At 37.5% G+C, this 19199-nt stretch overlaps 1 protein-coding gene across 1 annotated transcript; it reads left to right on the top strand.

Moving 5' to 3' along the window:
- Positions 1-323: 323 nt before the first annotated feature.
- galnt17 (polypeptide N-acetylgalactosaminyltransferase 17) lies at positions 324-17521 on the top strand. Its single transcript, XM_028465528.1, has 11 exons — positions 324-872; positions 2568-2751; positions 5768-5934; positions 7657-7831; positions 8754-8951; positions 10824-10941; positions 12415-12600; positions 13633-13770; positions 14226-14321; positions 14395-14556; positions 15299-17521. The coding sequence occupies exons 1-11, from the start codon at positions 638-640 to the stop codon at positions 15431-15433; spliced, it is 1794 nt and encodes a 597-aa protein (XP_028321329.1). The 5' UTR covers positions 324-637; the 3' UTR covers positions 15434-17521.
- Positions 17522-19199: the final 1678 nt, after the last annotated feature.

Genomic DNA, 19199 nt, shown 5'->3' with positions numbered 1-19199 from the left:
AATATTTTTTAATTTTAATGTTTTACATTTAAAAAATGTTTCCCTTCTCTGCTTTGTTTTTTTTTTATGTTTTATTTCTGACTCTTATTTTATGATCTTTTTAAATATTTTATTAAATTACTTCTGTGTGCATTAGGCTCTAAACCTTTTTATCATTTTTAACATATTTGTCAATCATAAGCACATTTCTGTGAAGCAAGAAGTGAAGCACTTTGATGTACAATTCAATTTTAAGAAAGATGCTATATAAATAAAGTTTCATTGAGTATTTTTTGCATTGTTAATTTTTGATAATTTACGGTGGCCCCTAAACTGGAATGTTTGGCACCCGTTTAGATCGTGTCTCCTCCTGATTCTGAGAACCATCCTTTGCAGATTAGTTATTAGACACCCCGCCCTCCATCCGGCCCCGGCCCCCCTTTAAGCGCTGCCCTGCAGTAGGGAGAACAAACTGCAGGAGAGGATGCAGGAAAATCGGGAATGATGAGGGGATGAGAGATGCTGATGCTCTGAACCAATAACACGGTCTCAGGGTTCTGCAGTATCCGCTCCGTGGTCTCCGTGGTTCGGCGATGACTGTGGTCTGCGGTCCGCTCCTCAACCCGAACACAGGGACCAAAGAACCCGAACCCTTTTAATGGCTGTTGTCTTCAGGAGATGGAGGCTCCTGCTGCTGCTCAACCTGCTGGCCGCTGCGGGCTTCGTGACTTTCTGGTCCCGGTGCAAAACACGCAGCGTCCCGGCGGCCGCCCCGGAGGCTCTGGTGAAGAGAACCCGGGAGAACGGCACCGGCCCCGGGGCCGGAGTCAGCCAGGAGGCGCTGCTGAGGAGGCTGGGCGCTCTGGAGGACGTGGTCTACAGACAACTGAACGGTAAAAAACTCATGTCCTGGGGTTCTCAATTAATGGGCCGCGAGCCAAATACGGTCACAGACGTTCGGCTTTTAAAGTAATAATAATTAAAAAAAACAAAACAAAACAAAACCTCTAGCTGTTATTAAATGGTTTGTACGGAAGAGAATTAGGGCCAATTTTGATGGAGAAAATCATTTCGGGCAAATCAAAATGTCGAAATGTAGAGTATAAAGTCAAAATGTCGAGATTATATCTGAAATTTTGAGACTAAAGTTGAAATATAATGTCAAGATTAAAGTAAAAAAGACAAGATTACCGTCAAAATTTCAAAAATAAACTCAAAATACAATATTGTGATAAAAGTCGAAGGTTTGTAAGAAGATGATTAGGGCCAATTTTTGAGAAAATATTATTCGGCAATTAAGAATGAAGTCGAAATGTCAAGATTTAAGATGAAATTTTAAGAATAAAGTTGAATTATAATGTTGAGATTGAAGTCGAAAAGACAAGATAAAAGTTTAAATTTTGAAGCTAAAGTTGAAATATGATGTCAAGATTAAAGTCTAAAAGAAGTCGAATTTTCAAAAATAAACTCAAAAGTCGAAGGTTTGCTATTCAAGTCAAATCTACGGAAGCAGACTATCGGGCCAATTTTGATGGGGAAAATAATTTTGGGCAAATCAAGAATAAAGTCTAAATGTCGAGATTAAAGTTAACATTTCGAGAATTATGAAATATGTCGAGATTGTCGAAAAGACAAGTTTAAAGTCAAAGGTTTGAGGATAAACTCAAAATACAGTTTTATGATAAAAGTTGAAGGTTTGCTATTATTAAATGATTTGTACGGAAGTGGATTAGGGCCAATTTTGATGGAGAAAATAATTTTAGGCAAATCAAGAATAAAGTCAAAATGTTGAGTTTAAAGTTGAATTTTTAAGATTAAAGTTGAAATATAATGTCGAGATTGAAGTCAAAAAGACAAGATTAAGGTCAAAATTTCAAAAGTATTGTGATAAAAGTCGAAGATTTGCGGTGCTTACTAGGGCCAAAATTTTTGATGGCCGAAATTTCGGTGCATCACTTTTTTTTCTTTTATCATCACAAAAACCAAGCACATATTCAGAATCAGGAGAAAAAAACCTCTCTGCTGATACCAGTTTTTGAATAAAATTAACCCTTTCCGACTTCAACCAATAATTTAAAAATTTTTCAACCTTTTTCCAACTTTTTGAAATTCATCAACTTTTTCCAACTTTATTTAGATTGTTTCAGATCCTCTAACCTAGTAATATTTTTCATTTTAGTTCTACTTTCTTCAGCTTTTTCACCTTTCTCCAACCTTTTGACCTTATTTCAACTTTCATTGCTTTTCTAACATGTTATTGCCTATATCTATGTTTTTCAACCCATTTTAACTGTTTTCATCATATCTTGTGCAGTAATTCATAGAGGATTCAGCTGTAAATATCAACACATGCATTATCACTTGCATTTTCTTCAAGAAATGCATTTTTTTTTTAGTTATTGCTGTTAGTACGCATATGTTTGAACACGTATGACTAAAAACAATCATCAAAATCTAACATTTATAACAAATCCTTAAAATCATTAAATATCTTAGGCGATATTTTAATAAAAGCTTAGAAAGTTACCCTTCATTGGAGTTCATTTTCTGGTTTTAAGGTCCTGAGGTGTATTCTTTGGCGTTGGCAGGTCTATCCAAATCCCTGGGCCTGATCGAGGGCTTCGCAGGTCGAGGTAAAAGTGGTTTCTCGGCCTCTCTGTCACCGGCGGACGAGAACGAAGCGAAGTACTTGAGGGAGAAGTACGGCTATAACGCTTTCATCAGCGACAGGATCTCCCTGGACCGAACAATACCAGACAATCGGCCAAGCAAGTGAGTAAAGAAAAGATGGTGATCTCACATCTAGAGACTCAAATCAAGACAAGATGTTTTACTTCTAATAATACTTTAACAGAAAAAAGCTCAATAACAAATGCATTCCGTTAATAACAAGCACCTCTCTAACAAGCTCAGATGAACTACGGCCGGGCCCGAGGGACATCTCCGCTGCAAATAGCATGTACCACATTCCAGAGAATTCAGTCAAATGACTCGGTTCCACCAAGTAAAACAAATCAAATTGTGCAACCTAAAATCTTAATCTACGTTGAACTGAAATTTAGAAATTACTGGAAAAGGGGGTGAGCCCCCGGGCTTTCATCAAATTATGCAGGGCATAATCCTAATCTATGTTGAATTACCTTTGAAATGATATATCACGCGACTATGTTCCCATTAATTTGGAAATTACCCAAAATGGGGAAATGGGCCCCATTTAAAAAAAAAAAGGGCTCCCAGCATGTTATATTAATTCATAGACTATTCATACCAAACTGCATTCCGATTTATCAAGAACTGCTGGAGGAGCAGTCATTTGAAAAATGGGGCCCCCGGGGAACCCCTGGCACCCCAGTGACACGTACGGGGTAATGGGCCCCATTTATATATTGGTATGTGCGAATAATTCGATACCACCAACCATTGTAATATTTCACACACAAATAAATGAGAAATCGACTTTTGTTTTGTTTTTTTCTTTTGGGGCCCCAAATCAAAAATCAGTCTCCGAGCGTCAATGCGTACACATCCATAGATCATAGCTACCAAATTTGAGCCCAATTTGTTCACGAATAACAGAGGAGTAGTGATTTTAACTCGTGTATACAATAAGAAGAAAGAAGAAGAAGAACAAGAAGAACAAAGTGAGTGGCGTTTGAGCCTGGCCTAAAAACACGATTAATTAACCTCTTCTTTTCTTTTTACAGACGTATGAAGAATAGATCTGTTCCCGGGTCAATAACGTGACACTTAAATATTCTGTACAACTGCATTAGTTTTAGTTAAAAAAAAATATGTAGCAACTTAGTAAAAAGTGGTGAACCGGTGAGGAACTTCAAGTTTGTATCTTTGCATTCGCCGTATTGTTGACGGTATATTTATTGTGCATTCATCAAGCTTCTGTTTGCTAATGCTACGTCAGCAAATCTTTCTCACTGCTGATGGTAAATAAAAACTTAGTCCATAAGTTTATGCACATGGAGATCTTGAGCCTGAGAAATCGTTACAGTTACTATCAAACTAGAGTAAAATAAGTTTGATAAATGTGCGTGAAAATGACTCATCATTAAAGCAACTGTATGTTTAGTTTCAAAATAAAAGCTCATCGTGATACAAACCTCAGAAAAATTCCAACTCTATCCAAAGTGGAAAACCGGTTTGCGTTCACTGTATCGTTGACGGTAAATGTGCCGTCTCACATGCCTCGGTTAGCTTAGCATGTAGCGGTATTAGCTTAGCAGGGTCAAAAGGTTAAAAGGCGGAGCTAAGTTGTCAGGTCAAATTGTTCATTAAAAAACGTCATTTGCCGATATTGGCCAATAAGTTATCCAACCTATATTTTTTTTCTACATTCGTAGTTTAAGCTTCTGTTTGCTAATGCTACGTCAGCGCTAATAAACCGTGCTAAAGCAAGGCATTTCTCACTGCTGAGTTTGAAACCGGTCCATTCTTTTATGCACATGTGGAACTTGAGCCTGAGATGCCGTTACAATTACTACCAAACTAAGCAAAATATTTTTGGTAAATGTAGGTGAAAATGACTCATTAAAGCAACTGTACGTCTAGTTTCAAAATAAATGCTCAGACAAGGTGAGAATTTTTATCAAATAAATGCTTGCCGTGATACACAAACCTCAAAATCACAAAATTCTAAATCTATCCAAAATGGTGAATTGATTAGAAACATTTGCCGTATTGTGGACGGTAAATGTGCCGTCTCACATGCCTCGGTTAGCTTAGCATGTAGCGGTGCCGGGTGAGCAGGGTCAAAGAATAAAAAAGCGGGGCTATGTTGTTGAGTCAAGCTGTTGATAAAAACATATGAAAACATGTAGATGCTGTAACAGTTAGTAACAAACCAAATAAAATATGTTTAATAAATGTGGGTTAAAATGACTCATCACTAAAGCGACTGTGTGTGGAGTTTCAAAATAAATCCTTGGACAATGTGAGATAAAATAAAAAATAAATAAATACATAAATGCTCATTGTGATACACAAACTTCAGAAAAATTCAAAATCTATCCAAAGTGGTTAACCAATAAGAAACGTTGGCCGTATTGTTGACAATAAATGTGCTGTCTGACATGCACCGGTTAGCTTAGCATGTAGCGGTGCTGGCTGAAGAGGGTCAAAGTGTAAAAAGGCAGGGCTATGTTGTCCGGTTAAATTGTTGATTAAAAACATATGTAGACGTTGTTACAATTACTACCAAATTAAGTAAAATAGGTTTGATAAATGTGAGTTAAAATGACTCATCGTTAAAGCAACCGTATGTTTAATTTCAAAATAAAAGCTAGTAATGATGGCGACCGTGGCTCAGGTGGTAGTGGGTCGTCTTCTGATCGAGTACCTGACTATGTGTCGAAGTGTCCTTGGGCAAGACACTGAACCCTAAGATGCTCCCAGTGGTCGACTAGCGCCTTGCATGGCAGTCCTGTCCCACTGGTGTGTGAATGTGAGAGTGATTGGGTGAAAGAGCTGATGTGTAAAGCACTTTGAGACTGTTTCAGTGGTGATAAAGCTCTATATAAAATCAAGTCCATTTAATGATACACAAACCTCAGAGAAACACAAAATCTATCTAAAGTGGTGAACCGGTGATAAACTTGTGGGGTTTTTGTTGGAGTTCATTCTGTTTCTGACCCTGGTTGGTCATAATGTAATGACTGTGTGGAAACAATGGGTGTGTCTTTGTTTTATTGTGTGAATAAAGTCTGAGATATGAGCCACTTATACGAACGGTCACTCCAGATAAGGACGTTTAACTCTCAGTTTTTCTCCTTTGCAGGTGCAGGAAGCTGAACTACTCCAAAGATCTTCCTCAGATCTCCCTCATCTTCATCTTCGTCAACGAGGCTCTGTCCGTGATCCTGCGCTCGGTGCACTCGGCCATCAATCACACGCCGGCTCACCTGCTCAAAGAGATCATCCTGGTGGACGACAACAGTGACGACGGTCAGTGGATAGAGCACGTGTGAAACTCGAGGCCCGAGGGCCAAATCCGGCTCTTTGGAGCATCCATTTTGGCCCGCAGGAGGAAGTAAAAATGACAGAGAAAACATGAATCATCGTTTAAATGAAACTCGACACTCCTGCTGCTTATATCACGATTGCAGTCATTTTTAATATTAAACTGTTGAAAAAACTCAAAATTCTTACAAATTCCTTCAATTTTCCTTAAATTATGACTCAACATTTCCCTTAATTAAATAGAAATTGGTCACAAAATCTAGAAAATTTAAAATGAAGATCCTGTTGGGACTGATTTCTGTCACTTAATGCTTGGATATTGTCAGCTTCTTACATATTTAGTATTTTATGTATACGTAGAAGTGCAAACTAATTTGGAATTACTTGTTTTCCTACATAAAATTGATGGCCTACTTCAGATCAAACTGCTCCATATTTGGACCCTGAACTAAAATTAATTTGACACCCCTGGGATAGAGGAATGATGATTAAAACATAATACTGGGGGGAAAAAAATATGAAATTGAAAAAAACATTTTTTAAAAATTGATGAAAAAAATGAAATTAATGAATTGAAAATATTGTGAAATATATGTAATACAATATAATTAAAAAATCTTAGTATAAATAAAATACAATACATATAAATAATAAAATACATAAAAATTCTATAATATAAATATGTATGAAATAAATAAATAATATTATTAATAATAATAACATGTCCACTTACAGTATGTACTACAAGCAATGGAAAGGAGATAAAATAACTGCACAAACCAAATGTAACATGTTCAGAAAGTGTGAAAAATCAGTTTGAAAGAGAAAAAGAAGAGATTACAGAGAGAATGAGAAATGTGCTTTTTGATGATAAACGTGTATTATTCAGAGGATGAGTCGTGAGTTTGTGACTGGAGGGAAAAAGGCTGACGAGCTGAGAGAGAAAGATCAAAAGGTGTGTCGGTCAGTGATGCACGCGCACGCACACGCACGCACACGCACACACCCTCCCTCCTCCCTTTGGGGAGGACATGTTAGTTTACGTCCATGTCACTTGTGTTTCTTTATTTTTCGCTCTAAGTGTGTGATGTATCATTTTACATTGCAGTTTAATTTTCCTATTCTACTGTGGTCAAACCTTCAATATGAATGAGTTTGAGTATATTTACACAACCCTCCAATTCACCAGGGGGCAGTAGCTGGCACAACAAGACCCTAAAAAGATGCAAGTTGTTTAAAGGTGTGACGTGTCTCTCTCATGCTTAGAAACACTGCTCGTTGCTGTACTTTCTGACATTTAATTTCCTCTAAAACTGCTTTAAAACACTAAGAATATTTGCCTTTTGTCTATGTTCTATTTCTTAACCTTAAATCCTCTAAAACAAGGTTCCCCAGGAGAACCATAAAGAAACCATCACAGGAGTAACAGAAGGCGTTTGCTCAGTTTTAAATGCTTCCTTCTTTCTTCTTACTGCTAAGTTTCAGCTTCTTTCATCACACTAGAATTATTATGGTAAGCCCTGTGTGCACATTTTTAAACTCTGTTATTGCTCCTTTGTTATCTCATATTATACTCATGAACCAATGTTTTTACATTTTAAATAGTGTCTAATCCACAGCTGCTCACATACGTACAACTACAGTAGCTGTTTTAATTTGTTATGGCGAGTGTTGTATTGGATAAAAGTGAATTGTGTTGAATTGCAGAGCAGCTCAAACGGCCTCTGGAGGACTACGTGAACAAGCGCTACCCTGGCCTGGTGAAGATCGTTAGGAACCAGAACAGAGAAGGTCTGATCCGGGCCAGGATTGAGGGCTGGAAGGTGGCGACCGCTGAGGTGACTGGATTCTTTGACGCTCATGTGGAATTCACCCCGTCTTGGTGAGTAACTCCTACGTTACTATTACACATTCATTCAAAAACAAAAAACACTAGAACTGTAAAAGGATTTGGATAGAGAAAAGTGCTGCTCGACATGCGAGAGCGTTTTAGACTAAAGCAACATTAGTCACCAACTAATCCAGTTAGCATCTAAATAAGAGACTCATGCACTGCAATCAGACCCCAAACAATCCACCCAACCAACCAATTAATCCACCAACAAGTAGATCAACCAACCAACCAATTAATAAACTAACCAATCAATCAACCAACAAGTAGGTCAACCAACCAACCAACCAATTAATAAACTAACCACCTAACCAATCAATCAACCAACCAACAAGTAGGTCAACCAACCAACCAACCAACGAAGAAACTAACCACCTAACCAATCAATCAATCAACCAACAAGTAGGTCAACCAACCAACCAACCAATAAACTAAGCACTAAACCAAATCAACCAACCAACAAGTAGGTCAACCAACCAACCAACCAACCAATTAATAAACTAACCAACCAACCAACCAACCAAAAACTCATCATTCGTGTTCCGGCAGTTTAACGATTTAGGAGAATGAGGTTTGATTTGTGATTTTGAAAAACATCAGAGCATTTACACAAAGCAATGATGACAGTGGGATGTATTTAAAGATGAAGGTTCGTGCAGAGGTCCTAGTGCTGGGATTTTACCACACTGCAGCTTTTCATGTCGCTCAGCTCAGCTGCTTTTAAGTGTGAACACAGCAGAGTGGAGTCGGCATCAGCACACTGGTGCCCTGCAGGGCTGCACTCAGCCGAATCAAATGGAATTTGCAATAAAGTTGGTGGGACTTGGGGGACTTTTTTTCTTTTTATTGAAGTGCAGGAGTGTGGATGTTAAGAGAAGCTCTGCCAAGCGTGTCGGTGTTTGTGGGTTTTCAGGGCAGAGCCGGTGCTCGCCAGAATAAAAGAAGAGCGCACCAGGATCATCCTGCCCTCCATCGACAACATAAAGCACAACAGTTTTGAAGTGGAACGCTACGAGAATTCAGGCCACGGCTATAACTGGGAGCTGTGGTGCATGTACATCAATCCTCCCAAACAGTGGTGGGAGGCGGGGGACGTGTCTGCCCCCATCAGGTAACGCACAGAACACACACGATCACAGTTGATTCACATTATCTTTATATTATATATATCATATACAAAACACTAAACAAAGTACGTATAATGTAAATACAAATAGAGGAAACCCAACATAAGGTTAAGATATGTCTTTATTAACTAAGATTTCATGAGACATTAAGATTTTTAAAGATAGAATATGATCAAACAAGTTGCAATACAATATGACAACACGATAAGATATGATGAGATGTAAAAAGATTGAATAAAATAGGATGCAAATAGATACGATAAGATGCCTTAACCTACTGTACAATAACCCCATAAGCTACAATACACTGAGATACAATATTTGATAAGACGCGATAAGATAAGATGCAATTAAATACAATAAGATGCCTTAACCTACAACAAGTGCTTCTCAAAGTGTGTGGCGCACCCCCCTGTGGGGGAATGGAGGTATGACAGGTGGGGCGTGACAAACAGGAGGACATTTTCAATGACATGCCAATCTTAAATGCCTTTCTTTATTCACAATAAAAATGTAGTAGAAATTAAAAGAAGATTAAGTTATTAGACTGCATTAGATATGCGACTGGGAACAAAATATAACATGGAACTAAAGTTCGGGGAGGCACGGAAGTCAAGCGAGTCCCGCCTCTTCTCTCAGTAGCTGTTAACGACTGACAGCATCCATCCCCTAATCAGTTAATCATCCAGCTGATCATGTTCTGTTAGAGTTGGTTTCAGCGCTGCATTTAAACCACGGCAACACGCCTACTTCCACACGCTTCGTCTGCCAACGCATCACAACCCACCTTCACCCCATCTAAACATCTGTGCTTCTGTTCCAGTGGGTCCTGCTGACCGCTCTCTCTGCTTATGCCTCTCCATGTAGCTCATGGAAAAGCAAATTGGAGCTCCTTTTGCTTTGGACTTTCCACGCAGCTGCTGGAAAGGGCAGAGAGGTCCCTGAACACAGCCTTACTGCCAAATCTAAAATGCATAATAAATAAAGCTATTGACTAAAGTGATCTTCGACATTTACTTCACAATAAAACTTTCAATAGCTGACTTAAAAATGTAATTTCCTTTTTTGTTTTTTTAAGCTTTTTGACACAGATTGTAAACAATGTTTGCTTATTTACTGTATTTTTGACGGCTGCACTTTTACATGTTTTTTTATGTAGGTGATTAGTTTAATTTAGTTTTTGATTTTTGATTTGTTTATGAAACATGTTACATGAACAAATTGGCCTTAGTCAGCTTCTGTAGATTTGACTTTAATAGCAAAACTTTGACTTTGATCACGATATTGTATTTTAGGTTTATTTATATTTATATATATATATTTATTTATTTATTTATAATTTCAACTTCAATCTCAACATTGTATTTCAACTTTAATCTTGATTTGTCCAAAATTATTTTCTTCATTAAAGTTGGTCCTAATCCACTTCTGTAGATAAAAGATGTACAATAACTTATATAGGATAAGATATATGTGCAATAATATCTAATATTCCATACAAAGCCCTCTCTTATTGGCAAACAGCCCTCACAGAAAATGGGTAAAATGCAGAGAATAATTTCACTACGGTGATTAATAAAGTATACATTATTATCTCGTATTATTGAAGTATGTGTACTTTACTGTTCTGTTTTCATTTTTCAGTTTAAATTTCCTTATAGGTACTGTACATAGTATATTATTGATTTTACTATTTATCTTCTGCTGCTGTAATGAGTGAATATTGGCTTCCATTTTTAAACATCGACATATATAGAATAGATTGTAATAGAATGGCTCATTTTATTAGTAACTGAGCTGAGTACAACGTTGTGAACAGTGTGTTACTTCAGCCAATCGGTGTGCTCTACCCACAGGACTCCTGCTATGATTGGCTGCTCCTTCGTGGCCAACAGAGACTACTTTGGGAAGCTGGGGCTGCTGGACTCGGGCATGGACGTGTACGGAGGAGAGAACATAGAGCTGGGAATCCGGGTTTGTGTGTCGCTACATTCATTTTTTTTTTGGGTTATTTTTCCTCTTTACAAATACTGTATATTGTGTATCATGAGCCAGGTATCATATATCGTCTTGTGGACTGTGTATATTGTCCCAACCCTAGTAGCAGACATACCACAAAACCAAATACCAAAACTCTGCACCAAATGGGAGCAAAAACAGGATTTACCTACAGATGAAGAAACGTTGGACCAAAAATAAATGATTTCTGTTCAAATGTGAACATTTTCACAAAGCATTACACTAAACATTATTTATAGTGTGGCGATGGGGCCATCTATAAGGGGGAATAAAGTCAGCAAAATGATGGTCCATTGTTCTATGAATCTGTGATAACCACATTTATTTATTTATCTGAATAATATCCGCTGTTATCCAGGACATTTAGTATTATTTGTGCCATAGTAAATAGTCATCTTAAAGATGTAAATCCTTGTTTTAATCAGAAATAAAATGGGTTAAAAGTGACCAAAAATGGAGGAAAAGTTGGTGAAATGGGATTTTAAATTAACAGACAGAAAAAGTGGTAAAAAGGATTTAAAGTGTGTGTTAATAATGGCTTAAAAGTGGCACAAATGGGGGAGGGGTTAATGTAATTTATAAAGTAGGAACAATTAGTTTAAACTGGCAAATAATGGGCATGAGAAATCATGAATGTGGTTAAATTTGCAAAAAATAAGCATGAATTATGGTGAAAAGAGGTTAAAAGTGACAATAATGGGTCAACATATGCAACTTTAGGTGGAAAAGTGGTGGAAAGGTTATAAGTGCTGAGAATGTCTTTGATGGAAAAGTGGCAGAAATGGGAGTAATGTAGCAAAAATGCATTAAAAGGAGCAAAAAATATGGCAAGAAAAGTAAAGAAAATAGGTTAAAATATGGCAAGTTTGGTGTAGTTGCACAAAAATGGTAAAAATTATCTCCTTGCAACCCCAAATGGGGTTCAGACCCCATGGTTGAGAACCTGTAATGAATTTTAATTTCAACCTCTATCACAGGATCAGATATAGCCTAATGCTAGAAGTTAAGCAGGGCAACTTTCTTTAAAAGTCAGGAGTATGAAAAAACGGGTTTTCACGGAGACATGGCCGCCACTTTTATGCTAGTAGTAGTAAAATCTGAGACCCGACACAAACGGTGACCCAGTAAACCTCTTGTATTATATTTGTATTCTTTTGATGAAAGCTTGTAGTTAATATTCCCTTCAGGTACCTTTAGTTTGAAATGTAAGGGCTCAGCTGCAAAAATGAAAGCTAGCTTATTCGTTAGCTCACTGGTTAGCATACTTTAGTGGCGTGCTGAGAGTTAGCTGTGTGGTAGTTTTGCTAGTAGTACGTGGTCAAGTTCAATATTCAGAGATTTTAACCAATAACCTACTGAATAAAGCACATGATGATATATTTTATACATGTGACGCTAACGTTGTGCTAATCGGTTACATTCCTTCAGGTGTGGCTATGTGGGGGCAGCATGGAGGTGCTGCCGTGCTCCAGGGTGGCTCACGTTGCACGGATGAAGAAGCCCTACCACAGTAACATAGTGTTACAGATGCGACGAAATGCCCTGCGTGTGGCTGAGGTCTGGATGGACGAGTACAAGTCCAACGTGTACCTGGCCTGGAACATTCCCATGGAGGTGAGAGAGAAAACACTATTGAGCTTCCCACAGACTTTGCTCTTCTTCTGGAGGAAGAAAGAACCACAAAGTATCAAAAGTAGTTTGTGTATGCCCATTTTGTCAAAAAAAAAAAAAAAGGTGGCATCTTTAATGATTCCATCACGTATAGGGCGCCGATTGTAAAGTTGTGCATGCTAAAATAAACAGCAACTTTTTGCAACATTTAGCAACAAACCACGCTTTAAAAAACGTATGTGAAATTTGTTACTTTTGACCAGAAATAAAAATATAATGTAAATGTTAAATATTAAATCTAAATGTAACGGGTTAAACTAAATATTTAGCTAATATGCAAATTTACTGTTTAGATTTAGCATTTAGATTTAACATTTAAATTTAACATTTAAATTAAACATCATCATTACTGCATATCTTTGAAAAAAAAACAACAAATTTCACAAATATTGCTGTAAATCTAGTCAAAAGTGACATAAAAAACAATTTGCAGATGTTTTTTAAATGTGGTTTGTAATTACCGTACTTGCATGACACAGGTTCTAAGGAGCAACTCCAGTCCTTAGCTTTCAAAAATGACTAAAATTTCACAGATAAAGCAAATATTAGCAGAGTTACGGTCTTTTTAATTAACTTCAAGGTCCCTGGGAAACTAGAACATTTTCAGTTTTTCAAATATGGCCGGACAGTCGTGAAAAGAGGACATGTCCACCCTAAGTTCAACTGGTGATTGTTATAACTGGTGATGCATTACATCAGAAGTGAAGCCTCAATGTGTTCACTCAGTTTCTGCATGAATCTGAACTACTTTTTTTAGTCACAATACAAAAAATTCACAGTACAGATGACAACTATGCATTCATTTATCGTTACAGTCCGTGGCACACACGAGCTAACATGACCACTAGTAGAACCGTAACACCGACAGGCAGACGCTGTCAAACTTAGATACAAGAGCCGATGAACGAGGCGACACTTTTGAGCCGTTTCTGGATGTCCTGCAATATTAGTTTTAAGCTTTTTTTTATTTTGCAGAATCACGGCATTGATTACGGTGACATCTCTCAGAGGGTCGCTCTGAGGACCAGTCTGCAGTGTAAGAGCTTCCAGTGGTACCTGGACAACGTTTATCCAGAGATGAGACGATACAATGACACAGTTTTCTACGGCGAGGTGAGTCAGCAACTTAAGTTTCTTTGTGTTCACGTCAGGCCTAAACATAAACTACATCACTCCTCAATGCATTTCAGCTGGAAGTTGATGGAACTTTATTTTCATAAAACATACTGGGCACTTTTATAGATGTATGTGGTTACTTTTTCTTTTTTTTTAATGACTTAACAGAATCAAAATCTGTTGTAGAAGCAAAAGTTAAACTTTGTTGAAAAATGTAATTTGACGGTTTGATAAACCACTTGTTTTTTATATTGATACTTGAATTAGTTAGTTTAAAAAAATTAAATAAATTGTGTTTTATTCCATTTTATATGTGTAAAGGTGAAATTTGTAATTATTGATATTGTGATATATATTGCTATATGTTGTTGTTGTTTTGTGTATGTTTTTGGAATCTGTCTGAGGGCCACCAGTTGTCCATGTCTGCTTTAAAATGCTATGAACGGTTTCAGATTAGGAACTCCAATGCGAGCCACCTGTGCATGGATCAGGGAACGAAGGAGAACCACACGGCCACGTTACACCCGTGTCATGGATATGGTCCTCAGGTACAGCAGCACTGTCTCAATGTACAGGGGTTCCTCAGAGTGCTGTAAACATCCTGTCTGTTGTGGCCCTCAGTTAGGGCGCTACACCATGGGGGGTCTCCTGTTTCTGGGCCCTCTGGGCAGCACGGGCGAGGACACACGCTGTGTGGTGGACGACCAGCTCAGCAGCTTCCCTCAGCTGCTCAACTGTGACAAAGTCAGCGACGCCAAGCAGAAGACGTGGCAGTTCTCTCAGGTAGGAGACGTTCATGCCCACTTCATATTGGAGTTACTGGTTGAGAGGTAGACCCCAAAAGCTGACGAAAAATTGGGCTCAGCCGGCCGAAAACAAATCCTTATCTACATTCGATTACCCACAGCCAGCCGTTCAAGGCCGACTTATCTTTTCTCCAGGATGTTTGTGTAGAATGACGCTCCTCCTCCTCCTCCTACTCCTCCTCTTCCTCCCCAACACAGACCTGTGAACTTTGTTTCTGAACTCAGATCTACCCAACGTCGTTTCACGTCATCTGCACCGGGCTGGGCTGTACAGAATGGAGCGATCGGGATCATGTTTCAACGCCTTCCTTGGCCCCCAATCCCTCCTCCCTCCCATGTGGTGGCAGCAGGAGGGGCGCTGCACGCACGCGCCCCCCAGCGGTCAGCTGCAATCCTCCCCTTTCCCCGACCATACGTGCTGTGTCCCTGAATTTTGTTGTAATTGTGTTTCATTGCTTATGTACGCTGAGGAGGTTTTTCCTAGTTTTACACTGTGCTCCCCAAAGAGAACTCAGTTTAGGACCTGCCTTTTCTCCCCTTCTACCCTCTTTTCCTCCTATTTTCTCACTTTTTCATTTACATCATGGCGCCGCAGATGGCTGCCTCGGTGTGTTGGTGCATGTGTTCTTCGCACCAACTGCCAAGTTAAATTCTTTGCGCTGTTTTTAAACTGTACTTGGTGAATCTTTTCTAATTCTGATTCCTCTCTCTGCCCTCAGAATGAATCTATCATTAACCGGGCCTCGGGCCGCTGCCTGGAGGTGGTCCCGGCCAACATTTACTTTGGTCACCTGCTGGTGCTGCAGCCCTGCTCTGGGCAGAGGTGGACCTTCAAGAACACCATGAAGCAATAATGGATTCTTCACTGGGACCAGTTAGAACCAGTGGCCCCTCCCACAGGAGCTCAGAGGACTTCAGGCACCGGGGTTTGTTCCAGGACATGGACGATGAAGATGACGCAAAACATGATGATGCTGCTAGTCCTCACTGGCCGATCACAGATTACCGATCAATGACAGTCTAACCAGTCGATATCGATCACATGATGCTTTACCACTTGGTCTCATCATTTCTCATTGAACTGTTTTGGACGATATTTTTAACCAAACGATGATTTTCATGTTAGAAGACAACATTTGAAACAGCCTGTGATTGGTTATTCAGAGAAGTGTCTCGTTTAACTAAATTGAGGTGTTTGAATTAAATTCAACTTCAGACAAAAAAGCGAGTGAGAAAAGAATGCTGTATGGCAGTGTTTTTCAACCTTGGGGTGGCCTGGAAATAAAATGGGGTCACCTGAAATGTCTAGTGGTAATAAAATATAAAAAATGATTACTGATTAAAATTGAATTTTATATATCATTTTTTAATGTATTTATCTTTAATGTTGCACACAGTTAAAAAAAATTCAAGGATTTAATTGTCATTATGTGCATAACATGTACATAATGAATCCCCAAGTTCACCGTTTAAATCACTACTACCTTAAAATAAAAAGCAGTATGAAAATATCTGAGCTGACACATATTGTCACTTTGTATTTGAATAATAAACATGATAAAAAAAAAATATATTTTAGAGAAAGACTTTCTCTCTGGGGGTCACCAGAGACATATAAAAATAGGGTCACGACAAGAAAAAGGTTGGAAACCACTGCTGTATGACGTTGTCATGGAAACAGAACAATTTCTCCCGTCTCTGGCTCGCTTCAGCAGCCAATCAAGGGAGTATGCGCGTTGCCTTGGTAACAATTATAGCTAATAAGAAAAGGTATAAATAGAGGCTGTGAGCACCACCTGAGAGCTAAACATTTAGCGGGAAAATAAAAGTGCCAGAACTATTCCTAATGTTGGTTTGGCCTGTTTGGCAAAATTGGACAAAAGTAGGAGACACGCTAGCTGTGAATAAACGAACGCCACGATCTCAGTACGGCATTCTCACAATAACGGAAAGAGCAAAATGCTGTTCGCTCTTACTTTTCTCAGCATTTAACAAAAAACCACAGGCAATAAAGTGACACAGTTGTATAATGTATATTTATAGTAGTAACTGTATCTGAGATCGGACAAAGCAAACATTTTTGTCTGAAAGATGGTAGACGATGCGTTTGCTATGGAAGCCGTTTCTGCTAATAAAAAACTTTGTCATAATTGTGACTTTTTATCTCATAATTATGATTTCTTTGTCTCATAATTATGATTTCTTTGTCATAATTATGACTGTCTATCTCATAATAATGACTTTTTGTCTCATAATTATGACTTTATACCTTATAATTTATCTTTATTCTCGTAATTTTGACTTTATATCTCATAATTATGACTTTCTAACTTAAAATGATGACTTTACTAACTCATAATTATGACTTGCTGTAGTGATTTATTTATTTTTTGTGGCGGAATCGGCCTTCCATAGTTTCCTGTCTCTTAAAATGAAATAATTATGTAGACGAAACAGATAAAATTCAATCAAAATTCAGTTAAAACACCGGCTGAATGTCATTCACTCAACTAATGCTACAGTATATTACAGTAAGTGAAACAAAAGGTCTGTAGCTAAAGCGCTGACGTCAGTGAGCCATTACTTTTCTCTGCGTTTATCTATATATTATATTATGGTCAGCTGATCAGCTTTTTTGTGAGAGTCGGGTCACGAATAAAATAAATTAAATGGAATAAAAAAAATTATAATGTTCTTTCATGGATCGAGAACAATAATATGTAAATATTTATAACTCGTAATAAAAAAAAGCACAAATATATGAAGTGAAATGCTGCTGGAGCCTCTATGCAGCGGGACAACATCTGCAGCATCAGGCTGGTCTCGTAGCACGGCGTCGTACTACAGACTTCTGCCAAACCGACATTTCAAAGCACTTTATTTAGGACTTCAGAAGAGTGTTTTAGAGGAGCGTGAAGTCAGGAATGGGAATGTGCACGTGTGTGGGAAAAAGCCTAGAGGCCTGGATGTGATGCCATGTGTTGGATGATGGTTTGTCTTCCAATAAACATCTGGCTTATTGATTGATGTCCATTGTTTTTGACATAATTCACACATGAAAGTTTTAAATATCTGTGTGTGTAGGCGGTAAATATCAACAAAATATATTAAATTAAAATAATATAATGAAATCCAAACAAGAAAATTGGGAGGTTTTGTGTATTTTTCAGGTTTTATAAACTTTTCATATAGATTTTTTAAAACGTCTCTTTGCTTCATTTATTTGGGAATTGGAGACTAAAAAAATGGCATTTTTGCTTTAATTTAACTTCTTTTTGTTGGGCATAAATCCAGTAAAAGCTTAATTCCTTATTTTTTGTGTCCCTGCTGTTACATTCTGTATCATCTTTATTAATAGTTTTTTTTTTTTTTTTTAAACCTTGATTTGCATATATTGAAGCTGGCACATTAAGTTTTTAAAAAATAAAAATATATTTGCACTAGTGGAGGGATATTCAGTTTTTTGTTTTTATTTCATTTTGATCATTTAAATTTCAACTTGAAATACCAACAGAAGAAAAATATGGATCAGTTTATAGCTGAGATAATACAGAATGTCAAAGCAGGGACACAAAAAATAAGGAATAGTCAAACTTTTACAGCAGCCAACACTCATCTTACTGCATTTATGACAAAAAAGAAAAGATACATTTAAGAAATTAATTTTTTTAATCTCCAATTCCCAAATAAATTATTAATCTGAGAAATACAGAAAAAAACAAAAGCACAAAAAAAAAAACCGCTTTCCTGTATTAATGCTCAGATTATTCTAAATGCTGACAGTATTGTTAATAAAGTGACCCTCAGATCAGATAAAATCACAGTTTGGTTTTTTTATAAAAACTGACCATAGTCATGGTCACTAGTTGTAAAGGTTCCTTTACAGAGGATTTCACGAATAAAATAGTTAAAAAAAAAAAAAGCACCCGTTATTATTTAGTTGTTCTAAAAGCTTTTAAATCTCTAAAACAATCTGTGGAAAATTATTAAAACAACAAGTAGCCATGCTAGATATAACATAACAACACACCATTTTCTAAAAAACACAGTTTTATTGCACCAGTTTGTAATTGTTTAACTTTTGTACAGGTATTATAATATTTACACACGTATTATTATTATTATTGTTATACACTTTAATAATAAATATTACAACTGAAAGTCATTCACTAGTCTACGGGTTTAAATAATGCACATGCATCGTCTGTATAATATGTGCTTCTCTATGAGGCTATTGGCCGTGGTAGTCATAACAGTAATGTACAGTTTCACACAAACATGTGGGGACTATTGTTCATTGTTCATGCTACTGAGAGACAAACAGTGAGACTATAAAGTCTGAATAAATACATTAAAGGGATTTTAACATTGATCCACTGAGACAAAAAATACTGCAAGAGTGACTGATTGGAAAAATGTCAGTGATTTGACTTTTTTTTTTCTTCAAATAAATTAAATCAAATTAAATGGAAAACAACATTAAAACCAGTGTGTGACCTGCTTTTCCCCCTGGTGGGGAATGGAGGTATGACAGGTGGGGCGCGACAAACAGGAGGACGTTTTCTATTTCATGCCAATCTTCTTAAAAACCTTTCTTGGTGACAATAAAGATCATTAACA

Source organism: Gouania willdenowi, chromosome 13 (genome assembly GCF_900634775.1).
Source record: "Gouania willdenowi chromosome 13, fGouWil2.1, whole genome shotgun sequence".
NCBI lineage: Eukaryota > Metazoa > Chordata > Actinopteri > Blenniiformes > Gobiesocidae > Gouania > Gouania willdenowi.
Note: the sequence above shows the minus strand (reverse complement) of the source record. Positions and strands in the feature narration are given on the sequence as shown.